The sequence below is a fragment of the Opisthocomus hoazin genome, chromosome 1, assembly GCF_030867145.1.
Source record: "Opisthocomus hoazin isolate bOpiHoa1 chromosome 1, bOpiHoa1.hap1, whole genome shotgun sequence".
Taxonomy (NCBI): Eukaryota; Metazoa; Chordata; class Aves; order Opisthocomiformes; family Opisthocomidae; genus Opisthocomus; species Opisthocomus hoazin.
Genome location: NC_134414.1, coordinates 76386428 through 76400987, shown reverse-complemented (window position 1 = coordinate 76400987; position 14560 = coordinate 76386428). Strand labels below are relative to the sequence as shown.

At 44.9% G+C, this 14560-nt stretch overlaps 1 protein-coding gene across 3 annotated transcripts in view; it reads left to right on the top strand.

The window, feature by feature from the left end:
* Positions 1-14560, top strand: part of NPAS2 (neuronal PAS domain protein 2) — a 104028-nt gene that overhangs the window by 62923 nt on the left and 26545 nt on the right. For all 3 annotated transcript variants that reach the window (XM_075426633.1, XM_075426641.1, XM_075426650.1), the window contains 2 exons: positions 5455-5575; positions 6579-6692. In XM_075426633.1, coding sequence (XP_075282748.1) covers positions 5455-5575; positions 6579-6692 — 235 coding nt within the window. The remainder of the gene's footprint in view (positions 1-5454; positions 5576-6578; positions 6693-14560) is intronic.

Here is a 14560-nt window from a genome sequence, read left to right as displayed (position 1 = left end):
GGGGAGGGACAGGGTGTCCTGCCTGATCTTTTCCATCTCTGACTTCTAACCTAGCAGAATAGCAGCCCGGAGAGGAGCTTGTTCAGGGCCTTATTCTGCTCCCAGGGAGGCAAAGGACAAAACCCCCGCTGAATTCAGAGGAGTGGGAGTTAGCTGGCGGCTGCACCCTGCTGCTGGGAGGTGCTGATGGAGCTGATGCTTGGCTCCATGTGCTCAGGTCCGGCACACAGGGCTTGTTTCATCTGCGGGCTGCTGGGTCTCGCTGTGGGAGATGCCCCTGCGTGCGCTGGCTTGGGCTGGGGGAGTGGGGGAGAGGGACCGCTCCGAACCCCGCTCCCGTTGCTAAGGCTGCTCTCAGAGAAATGGCACAATAATTAAGGATTAATCCTCACACTCATTTTTAGTGGCTTGGTCTCAAATAAATGCATGCCCAGGAGAAAAAAAATAGCTGCCAAATCATTATTGTACCCCCACCATGTTCTTAGGAAAATTAGAATTCTTTTTGTCTCGTTTACTTTTTCACCCAATATGTGTTATGTTTTCCACCCAGACAAATGTATTTCACACACTACCTTGCTGTAATACGAACAAAAATTATTTTCTTCTGAGATAAAAGGAACTTGATGAAAGGCGGCAGCTTCTGGTAAATGCAAGAACATTGCTATGCAACAACAGATTGAACTGAATCTATCTATTTCAGTTTTCTTTAATCCTCAACAGTTGAGAAAACCAGTAGTTGACTATTTTCTGTTGTTTGCCTTTGCTTCAAAGGCAGAGAGCGCCCTGTCCTACACGCAGTCTGTTGGGTCTTCATACACTTACTGATTTCCATTGCATTTTTTTGTCTTTCATGGTCTGGGGGTTTTACCGCTATCCCTTCCAAATATTGATTCTTAGTGGAGGCAGTAGATCTGCTGCGGGAAAGTACTGCTCTTCAGGAAGACAGGTTACCGACCTTGCACCTAAAACCTTAAGCCCTGGCTGAGGATGGATGGATTCAGGTTCATCATTCCTGAGTTGGGCCATCAGAGACTAAATTGTTTTTCCATCCTAAAGTCATCCCTTGTGTGGTAATCCAGGCCCAAAACACAGACAAAGATGATCATTATTTTTTATTCACACAGAAGCAGCACACAGCAGCCCAAGGCAGGGATCACCCTACTGGGGCTGGAGGTGGGGCAGGAGTTCCCACAGACCTTCTCGGAGCTGATAGAGTGATAATGGTTAACGACTGCCCCACCAGCCCACGCGTGTGGAGTCACTGGGTGCATCCCAGAGGCTGCACCTGAGCAAGCAAGGGAGGCTTCTGCCTGCCTCAGGTCAGCAGATCGCTACGGCCATAGGCAGGGGCCCAGCTCGGCATGCGGTTAGAGGCGCACGCTGGGAATTTTAGTCCCACGCTGCCCTTTCCATATGTCTTTTTAAGTTTTAAAACTGCTCGGAGTGCTATCTGGAAAATCTATGTGGCTTATTTTGTTTACCTCCAGGATCTATTTGTAAGCAAAATTCAGTCACTGTTTGAGGGACAAAATACCAATTCTTTCTTCTCTGTGACTGCAGGGAAAAAGAAATACTCTGCAAATCTTCTGCTTTGAGCAGTGAAAGGAAAGCTAAACTGGGCAGAATGCGGAGCAGGGCTCTCTGAGGGCCCCTATCAAGAAATCTGATGTATTTTCTTTCATTAAAATCATGAAAGACTCTGGTGCAGAGAACAAATATATCCAATTCTCTTTAATACAGCTTCCCTCAGTTCCACAGAGCATTTTCAAATGCAAACTTTCTCTGTTGTAATTCTAAATAGCTTGTTATTACAAGATCTGGAGGTTACTGCTAGGGCCGGTTGATGTAAAGAGAGGTTTAGCTCACATGGTAAGATGGACTATAGCTGAAGTGAGCTCCTGGAAATCTGGTCACAACTCATAGCATCTGCCAGTCAGATGGCACGCGATGACCCCAAGACTATGCAGGTCTCTGGAGGAGGGTCCTCCATGTCCCTTCTTGACTGCTTTGCTGAGTGAACAGTTAAACGCAGGCAGCAGAGTGACTATTTCCAACCTAGGAGAGGAGATGCACCTTTCTCATGGACGTTGCCTGTCCACAGCCTCAGGCAGAAGGTGCTGTACCTGCTCATGGACCAAAGAGTGGTGTCCATCTCACCCAACTTTAGTCCCACAGCCAAGAGGTCTGTGCTCGACGCCTGCGCACATGATGGTCCCCGAGGGTGGGTGGGGAGGTGGCTACACAAAGGCAGGAGGTCCCTGGCAGGGCTGAGCTTCTCCTGAGTGGGCACTTTCTCCCTGTATGGTCCTGGGTGAAGCTCAGGCAGCTGCTCTGCTGTGTTGGGCCCTTAAGTTAAACATCAGGGTGATAAAGTCCAGGACAGAGCACCTTACAGTGTACAAAAGCTTTGCATGCTGTGTTGCTGTTACAGGGTAGCAATGGGCATCCTTGCAGGATATGCAGATTGATACGGGGGCCAAATCCCAGCACACAAGAGCAGACCTATCTTGATTTTTTGGGTTGATGGGAAAGAAGCCTATCTCCTTTGCAGCCTTCCACCTTCCCTTTCCTGTAAGTGACCATGCCATTCAGTTCCCCTGCTTTTTTTCCCCTGCAGCAGGAATAACTCGTCCTATTTCCTCCTCACCCCACAAAAAAGCAATGAAAAGGTGAGGAAGGAGCTCCATTTTGGAGGATAAATGTTTTGTTGAAACTGCACAGATATTTAAGCTGTCCCTCAAATGACTGCAGAACTTGGGGTGAATTTACTTTGTTTTCAGAATGGACCGGCATCCATGTATGCGAAGCTGTTCTTTCTTTGCCTGCCATAACTATCAGGGGTAAATAATCAGAAGTTTTCTGTTAGTGGGATCCACAGATTCCAAGGTACAGAGTAGATTCCAAGCTCAGCAGTATAAATGTGCATTAACATAGTTCATCCAACCACTCTGCCCGCAGTCACTGTAATTTATCTTTTATCCACTTTGCCTGTTTCATTCAGCAATGCTTTGTGGCTGTGTCTGCCAGCAGGGCAGAACTGCCCACTGCAGAATAATTAGAATAATTAAAGAAAGTTGCAAACCATTCCCCTCCAACCGATACATTTTTGTCCGTGGTGATCAAATTTTGTCTTATCTTTCTGGTCACCTTTTTCCCATGGTACCAGATGTCTGCTGTTCGGGTCTGGTGCAGAATTAGCTCTGAATAGCTTCCCTGGCATTTCTTGCAGCTCCAGCGAGACCGTGGAATATTTGCTTCCTTCTCTCTATTTGCCCTGTTGATATATTCTTGATTGACATATTGATTCAAGAACATCGTTGGAGTCTTGATATGTACAAGATCCAAAAATTCTGTTCTGGGCGCTGCTTTACAGGTGTGCCTAACCTCTGCAGGAGGCAAGAGTTAAGAAACACAGCAGGAAGTAGATACCTTATCATTTCTTTCATGCTCATTTAAAAAAATATCAGCATTCCCTAACAGCAAAGATGCACACCAAACACTGAATTCTGGATATGGTATGTAATGGCGGCAAAGCATATAAATGCCAGGACTAGCAAATCAATGACTAGCTGGTGCTCAGGGCAGGAGGTTGCTCTGAGGGGTGTGTGGGACAAAGGTCTTGCAACTCCTACCATACACGTAGTCACAGGCGTCTGCAGCTGTCCCCTTAAGCAGGAACAACACTGCAAAACTGGTAATGCATTTTGAATCAGAGCTTGGTCACAATGCGGAGACAAAAGATGGCACGGCCCCAGGTCACTGAAGAAGCGATAACGTGTTGGAGGAGCGGTGACAGCTCACATCTCGTCGTACTGCAGCTACTGCTGAGTGGATGGGAGATTAATTAGCCCCCATGAGACTTAAGTGAAACTGGTGAATAAGTATCATTATCTAATCTTTACAGGTAGAAAAGGAAAGAGAAGGAAAAATTGGTTTTCTGAGATCGTGCCATAAGCCTTGAACAGAAACGGCATCGCTGCGGTTTCCTGTCAGGTGCTCTTTCTTCATATGCCCCACATTATACGAACAATGTACCATATTTCATGTAAATCTAAGGTTTATGTACATGTATATATCAAAACTGAATTACATGCAGGATCAGTAGGATGCATATTAATAAAGTATATCCTAAAGTCACAAAAATATTTTTGAAGTATTTGTCACAAAAGGAATATTCAAGTAATGAGCGCACGTAATACTTATAATTGAATAATCTAAAGTAATACATTATTGCGTCAAGATAAGTGCATGAAAAATGAATTTTCAAAGCATACTCAATGTATTTCACTACTCTAAACAGGAATTCCACACAGAACAGCAGGCTTGGATGGAAAGCAGAGGGAAACCAAAGCGTAATCTTAAGTAAATACATAAATAAATGATGATGATTAATAACTTGCCAGTCTCATACAGGGCTAACACATTTTCAACACGACTATGCAGTCTGAAAGCAGCTGCTCTGATGACACACGAAGCTGTGTCAGTGTGCCAGCGCAGCCCGAGGTAGTCTCAAGTGGGATGGATGTAAGTCAATGCCATTAGAGGGTCACTTCATCTCAGGGCTTCCTCTCAGATACGCTTTTCTAGCGTTAGGTTGGTCACCACGCTGAACACAGTGAGACCTTCCTCTTGCCAGCCCTGTGACAGAGTCTTTGTCTTCTTCACCCTGGGCCAGTCATGGCCTTTTGCACAAATGCATCTCCTCTTTCCATTCCCAAATCTCAGTACCTAGATTTCGGATGGAGATCAGGTTCGTGCCAGCTGACCGTGGGGCTGGAGACACCCGGGCATTCAGCCCGTGGCTGGGCAGAGGGCTTGTGCCAGTGGCACCGTGATGTCCTCCTCCCTGGGGACTAACTACCGCCACTGCAAAGAGATGTCCAGACTGGGGAGTCCCCTTCTCCCTGCTCCCACCTGCCAGGATGCAGGAAGGGGGAGCAATGGCTGCCGCCCCGAGGACACCTCCCAGGAGCTGAGGGGGTCCCCCCAGGGAGGGGCTGACCGGGCAATCGGGGCTGGTGGCCCAGGGTGACTCACAGACCCACTGCTCCTGCTAGCTGGGGTTTGCCAGGGAGAGAGCAAGCTGCAGTGACCCACCACAGCCCCGTGCATGGGGCTGGCGAGCTGCGTGGGGAGCCAGGCGCCCGTCTGCCAGCTCACTCCCAGGTCCCATCCTTTCACTGTGTGGACACATCCGATGCATCTGACGGTCTCTGAGAAACATCACAGGAACATTGCTGTGTGCTGAGAATCAAGCTGAGAACGGGCCCATGGAGAAGCGGCCACTCGGTTTGCCCCAGTTCCCCCCAGTTTAGGCTTCGTCGGGGGTCTCTGGAAATCAGTGGGAAACTCCTGTCAACTTCCACAGGCTTCGTATCCACATTGCTGTGCACCTCTGCGAGCCTTGCTCGTCGTGATATTTGAGTTTTTCTCAAAGGTTCTTCTTCTTTGCAGTGTGATGTCTTGGATCAGAATTTGTTAAATTTCCTCCCAGAACAAGAACATTCAGAAATTTATAAGATGTTATCTTCGTGTATGCTTATGACAGATTCTGCCTCATCGGATTACCTAAAGAGTAAGTTTTATTTTATCTTCCCCAGTATATCAAAAAGCACAGGCAGGATAAAAATTTTCTCTCAGAAAGTTTTTTATGTGATGTGCTATAAAACTTAGGTTCATAGCCTTTTAAAAAGATCTCACTACCTGGAATGACCCTTTGGTACTATTTCGAAATGAAACTCATTGCCTTTATTTTACTAGGTTAAGACTACTTGCAGTTATGTTAATTATTAAATATGGTATCTTTTGAGACAGCTAAGGAAAATAGGTTAGCTGATGGAAATTCGGAGTTCGCCTGAGACAAATCACATCTTAATTGATATTTCAGCCTGTTCAAGGAAGGTGCTGTTCAGAGATGTGCTAATGTCACATGCCTTTGGTTTGCATTGTAGTTGAAAAGTAAAATCATTGTAACTTTCAAATTGAATTTTGTTTTTCTTAAAAACTCTTTTACTTGCCTCATCCTTATTCACTCTAGGAGGTGAGACATAGGAAACCAGAAAACGCATGATAATGTAAGACGTACAGCTGCTAAATCTACTGTATATACAAAACCTGCAGCTGATAGCTAATATGCCAAAGTTAATTTAATAGATATTGTGAGGTAATTAGGCATAGTTTTCCAACACAAGATGTAGAACAGCTGTGAGTCGTGAAAAGCCTAAATAGCAAAAAAAGCAATAAACGAAGGATCCAATTCTCTCCTTTGCTCCACTGACGCTGCGGCAGGGTAACTCCTGTGGTGAGGGTGGTGTCAGAGAAGGGCGAGTCAGTCTCGAAGGCTGTCCCTGAGCCGTGGGCAGACCTGGGCACAGCGCTGAGCAACCCACGTCCCTGCAAGGCGCTTCCGTGCAGAGGCTCTGATCCTGCGATGTATAGCATGTCGGTGTGTAGGACTCTGAGCAGTAACAAGCTGCTCTGGTGCTGCCAGTGGCAAGATTGGGGTTGGAAGACACCGTTGGTTGTGTTTAGCTTAAATAGTATATTTATTTCTTCTTCTTCTTCTTTTAACAATCCAGCTGACAATGAACTAGAGTTTTATTGTCATCTTCTGAGAGGAAGTTTGAACCCAAAGGAATTTCCAACATATGAATACATAAAATTTGTAGGAAATTTTCGGTCTTACAGCAATGGTAAGCTTTAACTGTTGTATAAATGTTACTTTAGCTGTGTAAAATAAAATATAAGTATTGTTCCATTGAAGAAGACAGGCTTTTAACTGAAAGGTCTATTTCTAACATTATGGGGTAAATTTTGCTTCACACGGATCTTGCAGCTGATTTGCAATAGCTGGGTGAATACCTATGAAGAGTGAAATTGTGTTAGTTGCTTTTGTTACTGCCCTTCACTTGTTAGCAGCGATCCTGGACTCTGGGTAAGTCTGCAAATGACAACAGGTTCAGAGGAGGGTTTGTTTGTGCTCATTAACACTGTGTGCTAAGACTCCACCTATCAGCTAGATAATGAGCTTGCTGCCTTATCTGCTGTCTTACGCTAAACACAAATTCTGCGCCAAAGCTGATAACCTGCCAAATCTTCCCTCTCACCCTTCTCTGCAACATTTTGGGGAAAGCAGGCAGCACCGCGTATGTCAGTGCCTGCCCCCCCCCGCCCCTCGCTGCGGTGAGGGGTCCCCTGCCGCCGGCATCGGGGTGGCTGAGGACGCTTCCACCGCCTCCCTCTCCAGCTGCCATTTTACATTCCTCTCCAGCACTGCAGAACCCAACACTATCCAAAAAAAAAAAAAAAAAAAAAAAAAAGGTAAGAAATGCAGTCAGCGTAGTCGCTAATGCACCACAGTCAGTCTAGGGAAACCATCTTTCAAGGGATGGAGAGCAGATTTCCACCTCGCCTGTTCCCTAACAAACAGATTGCTGCACGGCCATTAGTGTCAGAAATGAAATACTCTTTTATTACTTTCCCTTCTTCTGCCTGCCCAAGTTTGCTTTAGTTACTTGCCTGATTGAACTCCAGAGTGGCATTTCCAAAGTTGCTGATATTGTTCCAAATAGGTCATCCTCAGCGAAAAAAACTCCCCGCTGTGCTTTCCAAAAACCGCACGCCACACTGAGAAAAAAAAAAAAGTCCCTGTCCCCATTTAACTTTCTGCTCTTGCTCCACATGACTAGAATAGAAACCTACATGCAGGATGGAGATATGTATTTCTTGTTTGGTGCCATCTGATTTGAGGCTTTATTTGTATAAAAAAATGTAACTGCCTGCATGCTTTCTAGTTTGAATGAAGTAAAATGCGGCTGCCTGACAGACGCGCACACCAAGCTGTTCTGTTTTCTAGAGCAGAAACCGGATTTCAGGTGCTGACTCATAAGGATACATTTCTACCAGGGGAATTTCTGATCCATTTTCTTCAAGGATTTTCAGCCTTTTATTTTGGCGTGACCTTAATATTGCCCTCTTACCCGCTAGGATTTCATATCCCAGCATTTGTATCAATGGCTGTTTCTCAGAGGAAAGATATAACTTGCATTACGGATATCTTCCCTAGCTTAATGAATATAAACTAAACGGGAACATCCTGATTTCATAAGACACCAAATCATTTTCCAAAGACCCGAGCTTATAGCTTTCTAATAGGACATGTGCTTTCTGCTTCAGTTTTTTTTTTTTTTTATTTGTGCTGGCTTTTCCTAAATCTTCCACTTTATTTTGTCTCTTCCACATTCTTCTCATCTCTGCTGCAGTCTGACCCTCCGGTCGATAGGCAGGGGACAGCTCTTGCCCCTGCTCTGTGAGACCTGGCCCCCTTCCCCTCTCCCCATTGCAGAATGGCACCTTACCCATCCTGACTTTAGTTTCCCCAGTTCAGTGCAGAGCCTGGTGGAAGTGCTTGCTTCACCAGAGCATCCACAGCACTGCTCCTCCTTGGCCAGGGGTCACCCCCATGGGCCCCCCCATCCCCCTCCCAGCCTGGCTCCTAATCCAGCCACAAAACCACCTCCCAGCAAAGGGGCAAGCAAGTGCACAGCAGCAAAGTCCGTCTGCTGGGGAGCTGATAACCTTGGGTCAAGGACAGAGCAAGCAGCCGGAGGAGGGTGCAAACCTCCGAAGCAGCTGTCGTTAGCTCCACCGGGCTTCTTGCGTCAGCCGGCTGCACCCCGAGCAAGGCACGGGGGACATCAGCTCAAGCGAGCACCGTAGGAACGCAGCCGCCCTTCGGGCAGCTTTCCCGCCCCGGGGCTGGGGGCGAGCAGCTGTGCTTTAGCATGAGGACTTGCGGCACGGACACCTCTGAGCATCAGGTGGGCGCAGTGGTGGGCTGGGTTCCCGCCTCTGCTTGGCCCCCACACTCCAGGACGCCCCATTATCAGGCACTGTCCCCCCAGCCCATGCACCCCAGGGCTGTCACCTGCCAGACTTGCCAGTAATTTCTCTCTTCTTCCTCCCATTAAATGAATACCCATTAAATGAATACCCATTCTCCAGCCAATCCCCCTCCAGATGTGAGGCCAAGAGGGCGAGAAAGAAAGTGATGGGAAGAGTGGTGGGGGAGAGAGGTGTCACTCACAGGGCAGCGCTCATCCTACGTGCGTAGGATCAGCTGGCCCTAAATCCTGCTTTTTGGAGGTGTTTGTGGAGGAAGGAGGCTAAGCTAAAGATAAGAAAAGAGTTCGCTGGGGGAGAAAGACAGAAATTGCAAATTAAGCTTAATTAGCAGGAGACGTTCCTTATGAATGTATTCAAAAACGCTTTTCCCTGTAGCTTTTCGCAGCAGTGGAAGTGTGATCGTGTTTTTACACATGAGAGACTGATACTGGATGTTCTTCTCTAAAAACAAATCTCTGCCGTTCCTTTTTAGACACCCAACACCAAATCCTACCTTTGTTTCCAGCGTTTTGCTGAGCGTACCCCAAGCCCGCCCTGCCTGCATGTTCCTGCCACTCGGACGCCCGAGCCTCTGTGGCTGTGCAGGCTCTTTTACCCCTGGGCATCAGGATCCTTAACAATTCCATTCTCATTAACATGGGGTGGTGGCAGTGACTGTCCTAATGAACCTTTCAGCTCTCCTTCTCACTTAACCTTGCTCATTGCTCATATAACGGTGGTCCTTGGAGGAGGAGGTCATGTGTGCTGGGGTCCCGGTGGCCTTACCCTTCCCCCCCCTCCCCTGTACCTTCTCCCTTAATCGCATTGTGAGTTATGGCTGAGAACATCATATAGGGATGGGTTTGAATGGATTAATTTGAAGGACTGAGGCTTAGAAAGCCAGTTAGGGGCTTAGCTGCTCTCCCTAACTTTAGTGGGAGCTCTGGGGCTTTAAAGGCCATTGTATTAAGACGCCAAAGAGAATCTTTTTTCTGCTAAAGTAGAACAAATACCTGATACCTACCAAGGTGACTTCTCACTAGGATTGCCATGATGGAGCCAAATCACACACAAGCTACATCGAACCCATGCCACTCCCCCAGAGGTGCAGTCACTGGCACCTTTCTCCCATCTCAGAAGGGGCAGGGAGGTGTGTGTGCAAGCCCCAGCTTTTGCCCAGGAAAGTTCACATAGCTCTCGGCATGCGTTCAGTCTTTCAGAAGATCACCGTCCCTGGAGCTCCTGGGCTCGGCTGTAGCTGGAGGCTAGAGAGGCTGCACAGCCCAGGGCCAGGGACCCAAGAGGGTCCACGCTTGGTCCCGGGGATGGTGGGCAGGAAGCCGTACTCCACAACCTCTGCTGCAAGGACATGTCTGCAGCTGTATCTATACCAGGGATGTGACATGAGCCGCCTGCGCATGAGCAAAACCCCTCTGGAATTATCTGTGCCCAAGCGAGAGCGGCCGACCAGTGAAACAGCAGTGCAGGCTGTGTGGAGCAACTGCATGAGTCACTGGCTGTGCTAAATCAAATACACGAGATTTGATTTTCCATTTGGGAGGATTATATAATCATCATTAATTAAGCTTCAATGAGAAAAGCAGGACTGTAACCTGACGTGAAGACTTGGTAGTCCCTTGAGAGGAGGGGAGGTGGCCCGTGGGCCACTCAGAAAAGGAAGGTGGAGTTCCCTCTTTGCTTCTGTGAGAAATGCCTACTTGCTCTCAGAGCATAAGGGTTTTTTTTTATTGAGGGCTGAGGAGGGGGAAGGCAAGTAATAAAGGTAACCGTCAAAAAATCCAAGGAAATGTTTAGCTCCCATCATAAAATGTCAAATTAGGTGAGAATAAATTATTTTACAAAGCCGCTTAATAGCTCACTCTGATAAGAAAAGATAAGGCGGCCTGGATTTATCCCACCTGTGAAAATTCTTCTTAGGTTTGTAAACAGAAAAAGATCTCTCACAATTATATAACCAAATATTGGCTTTGGTATCCTGTTTCTGAGGTGACATACTTGATTAAACACTCCCGAAAGGGACAAAGCCAGAGTCCTGCCTTTCAAAGTGTTCGCCAATATAAAAAAGGACCACCAGCATTTTTAAAGTGTCAGATCCCTCCTTTCATGCAAAATGCCTGAAGTTTTCTTCTTGAAGGAGGAGATAACCGTTATGTGAAAAGAGTTCCTGATCAAGTAATATAATTAAATATTGTGGTGGAATTTAAAACTGTGCATTTTTGTTCCTAATTACATTGAAAATCAGGAAGTATCTGGTTACTGGATGCTAATAATAGCAGATACTCTACTGTCAGCTGATATATCTCTTAGAGATAAGAATAACCATCAAGAAAATTATTACACTGGGGAAAAAAAAAATCTTTTCACTTCCAGATCAATTAATTCAATCTGAATTCCCTTTTAAAGGAAATAAACAGATTTATACAGAAGATACATTGATCTTGAGCCTCCATAAGCATATGCAGAAACATCTGTTAACAGAAATAACTCAAACGGAAATGAATGTTTTGATCAGAACCGACAGCTACATATTATTATTTGCTATTAACAGTATTACAGAAGCTGCAGCCAGCAATCTGCAGCACTTATGCTGGGTTCTCTATGGGCACTTAAGAAAAAAGGCACCATTCCTGTCCTGAAGAATTGACTTGGGGTTCATATCAACACAGGATGGCGAGGGGAGAAACAGGAGGAGGAAAGAGGAGAGAGTAGATCAAAGTAGACAAGTGATGTGTGGACACCATCAGTGTTACTCATCCAAAGGTACCGAGTGCTGTCTGGCCTTGAACTTTAGATTTCTTCATTATATATATTAATTGCTGAATATTCTGTTTATCTGTGGTCTGAACTTATTTATATGGAACAATCTTGGTTTTTTTCTGGTCTGTTTGGCTTGTATTTTTTGAAATCACCGTTCAGTTTGTTTGACAGACACCAAGACTGGTTCTTTATTAACATCTACTGACAAAATAGGAAGGTGGGACTTCTGCTTTCAAATGGCATAAATGAGAGGTTTGCTGCTATAGCAAGAATATGTTTTAAACATCCGAAGTTAAAATAAGATGACCAAGCAACTGACTGCTGTACTATTATTAACTGAATAACGTGGCATCTGCGGTTTTTTAAACATTCTTTCATTCATTTCATGTGGCATGATTTGTATCCCTAAGGATAAAAATCTTCTCATCTATGGTAGTTAGGGGCTTGGTTCTTTATATACATATGAGTTATTTTTAACATCTTGTCCTTAGTTTCCTGGTCCTTTTTATAAAAAAAACAAAACCAAAAACAAACAAGGAAAGAAACCTGTATATAGGCAAATCAGTTTCTTTCTATCTTCTTATATGTTATTTGCAGGTTATTTAGTACTTCTTCTACAAAAGAATTTTGTGGTAGCTCTAGGAGCAGCAGGTCTGATAGGTAACAGCAAAAAACTATTAAAATTCATGCTAAGGAGCATCAGTTAACTGATATATATGAGACAACTCTTTCACCTTTCTGATTATGTACTTAGCTTTGTCACACAGCTGTCTAATTCCCTACTCAGGATATTTTGTCCAGATCAATTAATTGTGAAACACACGTGCTCTCATTTACCCGAGCCCACCTGTTTATCGCCAGCTTAACATTTTCATCAGGCGCTTTCTGACAAAAGCACTCCAAGACCTGTATTTGACTTACAAATGTAAATATCATCATAGCCTCAGACTTCGTCCTTTATTTTCCATTTCGCTATTTTTCTGTCATGCTCTCAGAAAGTTTGCTGCTGAACTTTGCTACTTCAAGATGTTGTGTGTTTCAAAGAGACACTGAGCATTACAAAGTACAATTTTTCAGAAGGCATGCTTGAAAGTTTATGCCAGGATTTTTTTTTTTCAAATGCATGTAACGATCTCTTTTTGTAACTACACTTTAAAATTTATCAACCAAAAAAGTTGAAATTTGCTGACCAGCTGCAACAGCAGAGCAAAATAGGCCGTGCAGATAGAGCTGTGGGAAGAACAGATACCAACAAAATAAGTCAGGCAGCAAAGCAAGTCAGAAACAAATGTGGGATCTTCTTCTTTCAATTATTGTAGTTGTTGTTTTCAGATCGAGAGGTACATTTCAAGGTGGTGGCTACCTGCCTGCATCATCGAGGCTTTTAGGGCTTTGGGCTTCGTGAAGGGCAGCTGGGTATGGAGATGGCACAGTAGCTGCTCAAAGACTGGATGACTTTCAGCCAAGCCAGCTCTATCTCATCTCCCTGGGTTTATTCATTCAATGCCGCTAAAAGTTCAACATTCCCAAATGTTGTGATGAAATCTCAGATTTACTACATAGCTGTCCTACATGACAATTAGTACCTTTTTAATATTGCATTTACCTCTTGGAAATATAATCCTATTTTGTAAATGCCACATTCAGGAATGTATTCTGCTCTCTTCAGGGAACACGTCTCAGGCTCGTGACTTTATATCAAACAGCTGACGTAAAAAAGCCAAACGTTCACCTTGGTATGACTTGGTCTCCACTGGGCATTTCTACTGTAGCTGGTGTCGTTGGCAAGTCCATGGGTTCACGAACTGGGTTTAGCTTATCAGATGTGTGCTTTGGAGGCTAAATGTGCTTATCTTATTTTCATATCTTAGAGCCCAGCCTGCAAACATTTGCTACTGAATTTGGCTATTACAGAGAGAAACAGCCCCATTGACTTCAAATGTGACAACGTATTACATAGTAAGCTTGGAAGTAACTTTTTACAATGTCCTTAATGTGGGTTTATAGCAATCCCATTCATTTTTAAACAGGACTGACTGAAGAAATTGACGGACTTGCACAAAACAATCATATAAGAGAAGAACCAATAACTCTTTTCTTAAGCTTCTCCTCTTTCCTGTAGCTCCTAACTCTTTCTTCTCTTTTTCCACTTCTTGTATTAATAATCCCATAGAAGCCCTCATATATGCACATAACCCCAGGAGCAGAACAAGAATACATATTCCTAGGAAGTCCCCAGAGCAAGTGTGCTTTGCTGGTGAAAGGAGGAGAATTTTGCCCGTATTTTTTATCTCAATATCCAGTCAGCCATGCCCTCCAGACTCAGCTCTGACAGAGGGCTGTAATCTCTGTGGATGTTCGTATCTGTGCTGCCCTCTCAGATGAGGAATCTTTCTTCCCTTTTGTGGCACAATATATATTGTGCATGCAGTGGCCTAAACCAGTTAATCACAGGTGTGAATTCTCCTTGGAGTGCTTATTTTTCTGTCTTATACCCTGTTATCGTTGTTATCAGCTATATATCGTTATTCTAAGGCTTTTAATAGGTTGAATTGGGTTCCAAAAGCACGTGTGATAAGTTGAGACTTCTTCCATCTCTACAATTTATGCTAAAGCCCAGTGCAGAAGGACCCCAGAATAAAAATTGCTAGCTGTCTCCTCCCCAGATAGATAGAAAACTCTCCATTTTCACAGGAATGGACATGCTTATCCTTGCTTTGTCCTGTGCAGAAGAGACAAACTGTAGGAAACCTCATAAAGTTGGATATAGGAGCCTAATAGTAAGGAAAGATAGTTTCATATTAGCATTGATCCCTATTAGCATTAGATTAACTCATAGTGGTGAACCCTGGCTGCAATATGGGACCTTCACTGCCCCTGTGGGAGACAGGCAGCTGGG